This window comes from Trachymyrmex septentrionalis, unplaced genomic scaffold (assembly GCF_001594115.1).
Source record: "Trachymyrmex septentrionalis isolate Tsep2-gDNA-1 unplaced genomic scaffold, Tsep1.0 scaffold93, whole genome shotgun sequence".
Lineage (NCBI taxonomy): Eukaryota > Metazoa > Arthropoda > Insecta > Hymenoptera > Formicidae > Trachymyrmex > Trachymyrmex septentrionalis.
Window position 1 is genome coordinate 65,022 of NW_017306121.1, and position 8,391 is coordinate 73,412.

Sequence of the window (8,391 nt, forward strand, 5' to 3'; positions counted from 1 at the left end):
ACGAATGCAATTTTTCTGTTCTATTATGCTAAAGCTCCAAATTTATTTCTACAAGCATAATATTGTTCTTCGAGATTTTTTTGTAGGCTGCTGGCTACTTATTTTAAACGGGCAAGATCTGAAACTCTTATGTGCAGCACATATTGTGACGAGTCGACTGCAGGAGCCAAAATTACAGGTTCTAATTTTCTTTTGTTTTTCGTATTAAATTGTAGCTGATAGTCAATGTTGTCGATATTTTAATTGTGGAGAAGGACTTTTCAATCCGTCAGTGCAATTAAGAGAAACGAGTCGAGGAAAATTAATCACACTTCATTGGTAAAACAGGGTATTCCAACATCCTTTTAAAATTGTTATTATCATTTATATTGTTATTATCATTTATATCTCATTTTCAAGGAGACAATAATTAGACATATCAGATCCTGTTAATAATTTAAAACTACTTGTTTCTATAAGAGTGCCTTTATTGTTTATCTCTGGAAAGGACAACAAATAAATTTTTTCGTTATTTTCTTTATCGGATGAAGTTTCCTGCCTTGTAGACTCTGATTATTTGTTTTCTTAAATTATCATGTGTTTTGATTGAATTCTACATTGGCGAACTACAATAATTCCTTAATAACTTGATTTCTCGAATTTCTACGATACTTCGATATGTATATGAAAAATAATATAATAAATAAAAGTAATAACGTTGATTTATGTTGTGTTATATATATATGCATTCACAATAATATATAAATCTCAGTAGTATTAGATTATTATCTCAGTAGTAAATTTTTAAATAAATAATGGCAAAAGCAAAAAGCATAACAACATATACGTATAACAGTATAATTATTAGTAATCATAATCTCATTGTATAGGTTAAATGTTATACATAATACACAATTTATCGAGAAGTTGTTACAACGAATCATCTACTATTCGAAATTATTCCATAGAAATTCATTTTGACACAAAGTCTGGAAATTGTGTATCAATTAATAATCGATTGGATTATTGGATTAAAAAAAAGAAAAATTCCTTTGGATCTTATAACAAATTTAATTTCTACACACTTTAGACTATCGTCATTAAATTATAAATTTTTTGTATAAAATTAACGAGCATTCAAACGTTCTTACGTAATTAAATACAATCATATAGACATAAATGATTGCAAGAGTCAGGTTTTATGTACTTGCGAAAAAATTGCATAATTTTCTTATATATGTATACTGAAGAATGACTTAATTAAGACCGAAACGTTTATATTTAATTTTTGTGAATCTTAAATCCAAATATATAGTGCAAAGTGGGTGAATTGTGCGCATCTAAGAGAAATTTATTGTCCTGGAATGATTTTCCAAGTTCAAAGCAATATAAATATAGAAATAGAAACAAATATATAAAATGAGGTTAAAATCGAAAGAATCTATCAGTGAAATGTAAAAAAAGCTTATCGGAGCCTACATCAGCTGTGCACAGAAAATTCTTTATTTTCGTGTGAATGTAATAATGCAAATAAAATAAACGTTCGACCCTTTAATTCGGATTCTTATTAATGTAAATTATAAACAGAAATTACATAAGTAACGCAAATTCCAGGTTGATGATTCCCGACACTTTAGTTCGTTCTTCTTTATCCAAATGCCAAATTAGCTATGTAATGAATATCCCAATGATTATCAAAGTATTAACTTATACAAACATAATATAAAAACTTACATAAAGTACAATTAAAGTCATATACATTGCATCACTAAGTAGAATGACATCGCTCATTAGATTGTCAGATTTGCTGTGTAGTCATTCAAAAGAAACATGAAAATGAAAAATTAAAGAATTTAAAAAAATCATTTTTCTGAATTTTAATTATATCAACTTACGCGTTTTCTCGCGATCCGACGTAAAGGTCTGGTTGTGGTGTCGACAGTCAGAGATACAATGAGAGTCAAAATAATAAAGTCATAAAGTTATTGAAAATAAAAATACGAATAAGAACAAAGGAGGATAACATCAACGTCACAATTCCGTAAGCATTTTAAAATTCATGTATAGTGGGTCTAAAGAATATCATATCTGTACGTATCATTCTGTAAATTTAAACTCTGTTTCTGTTGCTGTATAGCTTCCAAAATCAGCCTTTTATTAAGCACCTTTTCTTCGTCTAATATCTTGACATTTTCCCAATCATGATGACTAATTTTGTGTTCTGTTATTACGGAATACTGTGTAGTGTTCTAATTTATGTGATTTTTATATTTATTTATGCGCGTCTTCAAATATCTACCTGTTTGACCCACATATGATGCTTCACAATCTCGACAATCAATTTTGTATAAACGTCTGTGTGAGATAGCTTGGGATGTACGTCTTTATAACCCTGATGAACTCTTCAAGATTATTAATCCTTTTATGTGCCAAGTGTATTGAGAAGTCTTTTTTAAATAAAAAAAATAAAAAAAATTGAATTAAAAATATATATAAAATTAAATTTAAATTAATAACCAAAAAAATTAATTTAAATAATTAAAACTAAGATAAATAAATTAAATGAAGAATAAAAAATTAATACTAATAAATAAATTAATAGAAAAAAAACTTCAAAAAGTATGAAAACATTTTTTTAATTTCACAATAAAATTTTTTATATATGCTGTTACATTAATTGCATACTTTAAAAAAGCAATCGGGAAACGCCACGCTAAAATTTTCTTATTTAAAGAATTTATCAAAGGTGTTACGCACTGCTCTCCGTAGAAATATAATTTTATTTTTTTTGTCTTTTCGTTTCGCGTTGAATTATTTTTTGTTATTTAATCTCACATCTATCTAAAGTATTTCTATTAATTAATTGCGGATATTCCTAGCGAGAACTTATTCGGCATAGTATGATTCTGCCGCATAATACATGTGTCGCGTGAGCCAATCGAAGTATTCGTGAGGCGCGTGCCGATGTATTGCGATGAAATTCCAGGATAACTTCACGCGGAGTTAAGGAATCGTTCCCATATGTTGGGAATGTCATGTCATTATCATTCTGCACAAGGTTTAAAAGAAATTAATCTGATCGAAATACCTCAATACTTATAATCACTCAGAATAAGAATAATCTATCGCGTACTAATCACGCGTGTCGCTCGTCGCTCCGAATCCTTAGTGGGATTTCAGCCGCCTTAACCGAGAATGTCGAAGTCTCGCGTTATGTTTAATACAATACATTTTTGTTTGATTTGCTATCTTTTGACTATCGTGATCACTTAATTAGTCTTAAACAGAAAAGTAAATGCGAATAGTAATTAATACTAGGCCGGTTCTAACTCTGGTCCTCTGAGGGGAGCGCGGGGCGCGGGGGGAACTCGTAGACGCGGGGGGAGCGCGAGCGGAGGAAGCGCGGTAGAGAGGGAAGGCGCGGGAAGTCCCCGGCGGCATCGTTGTAATATGATCCACATAAACAATACGTTGGACCCGCATAAACAATGCGTTTCTTATTGTTTTTCATCCGCCGCCGCCGCCGCCGCCGCCGCCACCGCAGCTGTTGTGGACCCCCGCGTCCACCCCAAATAATGCGTAGATAACAAGGGTTCGCACGTTAGAGATAGAGCGTGCATGACGCTTTACATGACACAATTATTATCTGGCGTGTGCCAGATTAATAACGCGACTGATATTATAACGTAGTATGTTTTGTAGGCGATAGAGCGCGCGATATGAGTGAAGAAAGGATGGAAGAAATGAATTCTCTTTTTTATGACGCAGTTTCTTCAATACGGTTTTTTATTAGCGCGTCGAGGTATAGGATGGATGGATGGATGGAGAGTAAAATAAAGTACATATATAAAATAATGTGGACGAAAATTTTTTATTCACGTGTTATTACATCGTGTTTTCTCATATTTTTATTACATTTTTTCGCGATCGACAGCGTTCGAACGCAATCGACGGCTCGAACATCGCTAGCTATGACTTATACTTTGATGATGACAATGATGTTGATGATGATGATGATGATGCTGATGATGAATATGTTTGCGATTTTGACGATGTCGATGAGGAGCATGTTGGTGATTTTGATGCCTTTTCACCTGAACGTTCCCAATATCGCGCTTTTTCCCTCGATGACGATGGACTTGGTGGACCTGGTGACAAGGAACTGTACCCCTTGCCCTCGGTCGATTTTCGATGTATTGTATATATTCTTTTACACGATCCATGTCTTATCACTCGTAATCGAAATGTGCGATTGAAAGAAAAAAATTATATACACTGTTTATATACACTATCAGATCGATGATACATCGCGACGCGTTAAGAGAAGCGCCGATGTTCGGCTGCTAAGTGAATCATAATTCTTCTACAGTAAAATGAAAGTGATACCCCAGTGAAGCGTATGAAATCACATTGGGTTCCCACAACCCTTAAATTTCTTCGAAGAAATGTCGATAACGATTTTTTCTGAGAAGAGAGAGACCGATGTAGCGGCATGTAGCGGCATGTAGCGGCATGTAGCGACACGTTAAAAGAAGCGTCGATGTTGTTTATATAAACTAGAATCGCTCGCAAAATGTTGTCTTATCTACTTCTAAATAAAGTATGACTCAATAGACAAAGGGACAAAGGGACAAAGAAGTCGCAAATGAAATATATAATGAGTTATAAGCGCTCAGTTCCGCAGTTGGTGCTCTGGAAGACGAACGAATCGATCGCAATAAGAATAGTGGAAAAAAAGTGTGGGTGATCATCGTGCGAACGTTGAGGACATAGCCAACGTAGTCGAGCACATTAGAAACGTGGATCCTTGAAAAAACTATTGTGAACAGTATTGTGAGCGAGAAAAAATGGAAAATTACGAGCGAGTGGAACGCGAACTGCTGGAGCAGTGCAGCCAGGTCGCTACTCTGATGGAATGTTTCGCATGGCTGTAACGATGCGACGAGTGCATCGAGCGGTTCGAAGAGCTTTGTCGTGCCAAGCGTCAGCGTCTCACCGTTGGGCACAGACAATCCATGGTGGCGAGGATCGCGCGACTCGCGGGTGCAAAGACACGATTAGAGCGACGTTTTGTGCACGTTGGTGGCGGGTACGCAAGTCGCGACGAAAGATCTCTCGTCTGGCGAGAGATCGACGCAGCGTTCGAAAGCCGTATATTGACAGGTGCGGTGATAAACTCTAATCACATCGAGCCGCTGCGGTTTTTGGAAGACGCGAGAGAAATAGTGCTCGAACGTGTGCGAGACGCGGTAGAAAGACACGGTAGTGCAAAAGTGAACACCACGTTCAATGGCGAGTTTGCGACGAAGGATAAACGTGCTAATAAGAGTATAAACACTAAGAACAGCGAGATATACCAATACACCGATTTGCGCGAGTGGTACGAGCAGCATATCATCGAACCCACGCTGACATCACTCGAAGAGTTCCAGGAACGCGACAGCGGGTGGGCATTGTCGCGAATCCTCAATTTGATAGTGAATGTGAACAAACTAAATCCCATGCGCGCGGGATGTTACTTCGAGGTGCCGCGGGAAATAGCGACGAAACGAGCGGTGATCAACGTTAGTACGATGGACAATGCGTGCTTCGCGTGGTCGGTGGTCGCCGCTCTGTACCCGGTTGAAAGAAATGTAACTCGAGAGTCATCGTATCCGCATTATACGACGGTGCTGAATCTCGCGGGTATCGAATTTCCGATTACGCTCAAAGACATTCCGAAATTCGAACGGTTGAACGCGGTGTCGATCAATGTATACGGCATCGATAATAAGCAAGTTCTTCCTCTGCGGCTCACCAGTGACAAGAAGGACAAGCACGTCAATCTCCTGTACATGCAGGATCCGCGCGACGACGGTGTAGGCCACTTTGCGTGGATCAAGAACCTGTCGCGTCTCGTGAGATCACAAATTACCAGGAAAAAGAACAAGAAATATTTCTGCGATCGGTATGTACACCTTAAAAATTATTATAATTTCCCATCTTATTAATAAAATATAGGTAACTATAATAATCTTTTTGTTTTTTCAGATGCTTGCATTACTTCAGCACGAATGAGAAATTGCAGTCGCACACAACGGACTGCCGGGAGATCAACGATTGCGCTATTCGGCTGCCGAGCGAGGACGAAAAGTGGCTCGAATTTGGGAACCACCGCAACAAGGAGCGCGTCCCATTCGTCGTCTACGCCGATCTGGAGTGCGTTTTACGGAAGACGGAACCCGACAGGGAAGGTGCGTCGTCGTACGCGTATCAACGGCACGAGGTATTCAGCATAGGCTACTACGTGCGTTGCTCGTACGACGACGCGTTATCGTCGTATCAGTTCCGTCGCGACAAAGATTGTATAGCGTGGTTCGCGCGACAACTCAACGATTTGGCGCATCGCGTGAAAAATATCGTATCCGCCAACGTGCCCATGGAAACGTTGTCGAAAGAACAATGGGAGGCGTACCGTAGCGCGACGCGTTGTCACATTTGCGAGAAACCGTTCGCGTCGGACGACACGCGGGTACGCGATCATTGCCACTTAACCGGTAGATACCGCGGTCCTGCGCATTCAAACTGTAACTTAAATTATAAAAATTCATTATATATTCCGATCGTTTTCCACAATTTATCGGGCTACGACGCGCATTTTATAATTAAGGAAATCGCTACAGCATATGAAGGACACGTAGATGTATTACCGATAACCAAAGAAAAATACATCTCCTTCACGAAACATGTCGATAGCACTAAAGATAAAACTAAAAATAACTCTCAAAGAAATTGCGTAAAATTAAGATTTATTGATTCTTTCAAATTTCTCAGTACAAGTCTCGATAAATTAGCGTCGTATCTCGATAGAGACAAATTAAAAATTATACGTTCAAAATTTCCAACATTATCGGACGAAGAATTTGAATTACTGACTCGTAAAGGTGTCTTTCCGTACGAGTACGTTGACTGTGCCGAAAAATTGCGGGACACGCTCTTACCACCGCGCGAATCTTTTTACAGTTCGTTAACGGGCGATACCGTATCCGAGAGCGACTACGCTCACGCGGTGAACGTATGGCAGCGATTTTCCATCCGAACGCTCGGCGAGTACAGCGATCTGTACTTGAAAACCGATGTCTTGTTATTAGCCGACATTTTCGAAAATTTCCGCGAAAGTTGCGTCGCGAGTTACGGTCTCGATCCAGCGCATTATTACACCTTGCCTGGTTTCACGTGGGACGCGATGTTGAAACATACGCGTGTAAAGTTTGAGTTGCTCACTGATATTGACATGATCATGTTCATCGAGCGCGGTATACGCGGTGGTCTCAGTCAATGTTCAGGCAGATACGCGCAGGCTAATAACAAGTACATGCGTTCGTACGATCCGTCGGAACCGTCGTCGTACTTGATGTACTACGACGTTAACAATTTATACGGATGGGCGATGTGTCAATCATTGCCATACGCCAAATTTCAATGGGTCGAAGACGCTGCGAACTTTGACGCGAGCGCGATCGCTCCGGATTCGCCCACCGGTTACATTCTCGAAGTCGATCTCGAGTATCCGCAGCATGTACACGACCGACACACCGACCTACCGTTCTGTCCGACGCGCGATAAGCCGCCCGGCAAGCGCGAACTTAAACTTTTAGCGACGCTGTACGATAAACAGCGTTACGTCATCCACTACCGCAACCTGCAGCAATGTACTCGTCACGGTCTTCGCGTAAGATCCATCGGGTGTTACAATTCGCGCAATCTCCATGGCTTCGCGAATACATCGAACTTAATACATGTTTTAGAACGCGCGCGAAAAATGATTTCGAAAAAAATTTATATAAATTAATGAACAACGCGGTATTCGGTAAAACTATGGAGAATGTGCGCAACCACGTCGACGTAAAATTATTAACTAAATGGGATGGACGGTACGGCGCGGAGGCAATGATTGCAAAACCAAATTTCCACAGCCGTAGCGTCTTTGCGGAAAATTTAATAGCCGTCGAACTGCGGAAACTCGAGGTGAAGTTCGACAAGCCGATTTACGTGGGTATGTGTATACTCGACATATCGAAAGTCTGCTTGTACGAATTTCACCACGAGTATATGTTACCATTGTTTAGAGATAAATGTAAAATAATGTACACCGATACGGACAGCCTTATATACCGCGTCGAGTGCGAGGACGTTTACGAGACTGTGAAACGCGATATCGCTAGATTCGACACGAGCGATTATCCGACGGGCAACGCGTACGGTATGCCTCTCGCGAACAAAAAAGTACCCGGTCTGATGAAGGACGAAAACAACGGTGCGATAATGACCGAATTCGTTGGTCTCAGAGCGAAGATGTACGCTGTGAGGGTGGACGGCAAGAAGGACATTAAAAAGGTGAAAGGCGTAAAGAATAACGTCGTAGCGCAAACG

At 39.5% G+C, this 8,391-nt stretch overlaps 1 protein-coding gene across 1 annotated transcript; it reads left to right on the top strand.

Annotated features, from left to right (window-relative positions):
• The first annotated feature begins 5,356 nt into the window (after positions 1 to 5,356).
• On the top strand, positions 5,357 to 7,784 carry LOC108756072. Its single transcript, XM_018499635.1, has 3 exons — positions 5,357 to 5,926; positions 6,010 to 7,690; positions 7,767 to 7,784. The coding sequence occupies exons 1-3, from the start codon at positions 5,481 to 5,483 to the stop codon at positions 7,782 to 7,784; spliced, it is 2,145 nt and encodes a 714-aa protein (XP_018355137.1). The 5' UTR covers positions 5,357 to 5,480.
• Positions 7,785 to 8,391: the final 607 nt, after the last annotated feature.

Excerpts from the sequence above, each read along its gene's own strand:
- LOC108756072 (XM_018499635.1), top strand. The coding sequence starts at position 5,481 with ATGCGCGCGGGATGTTACTTCGAGGTGCCGCGGGAAATAGCGACGAAA. Across the intron at positions 5,927-6,009 it reads AAGAAATATTTCTGCGATCG|ATGCTTGCATTACTTCAGCA; the intron begins GTATGTACACCT and ends TTGTTTTTTCAG.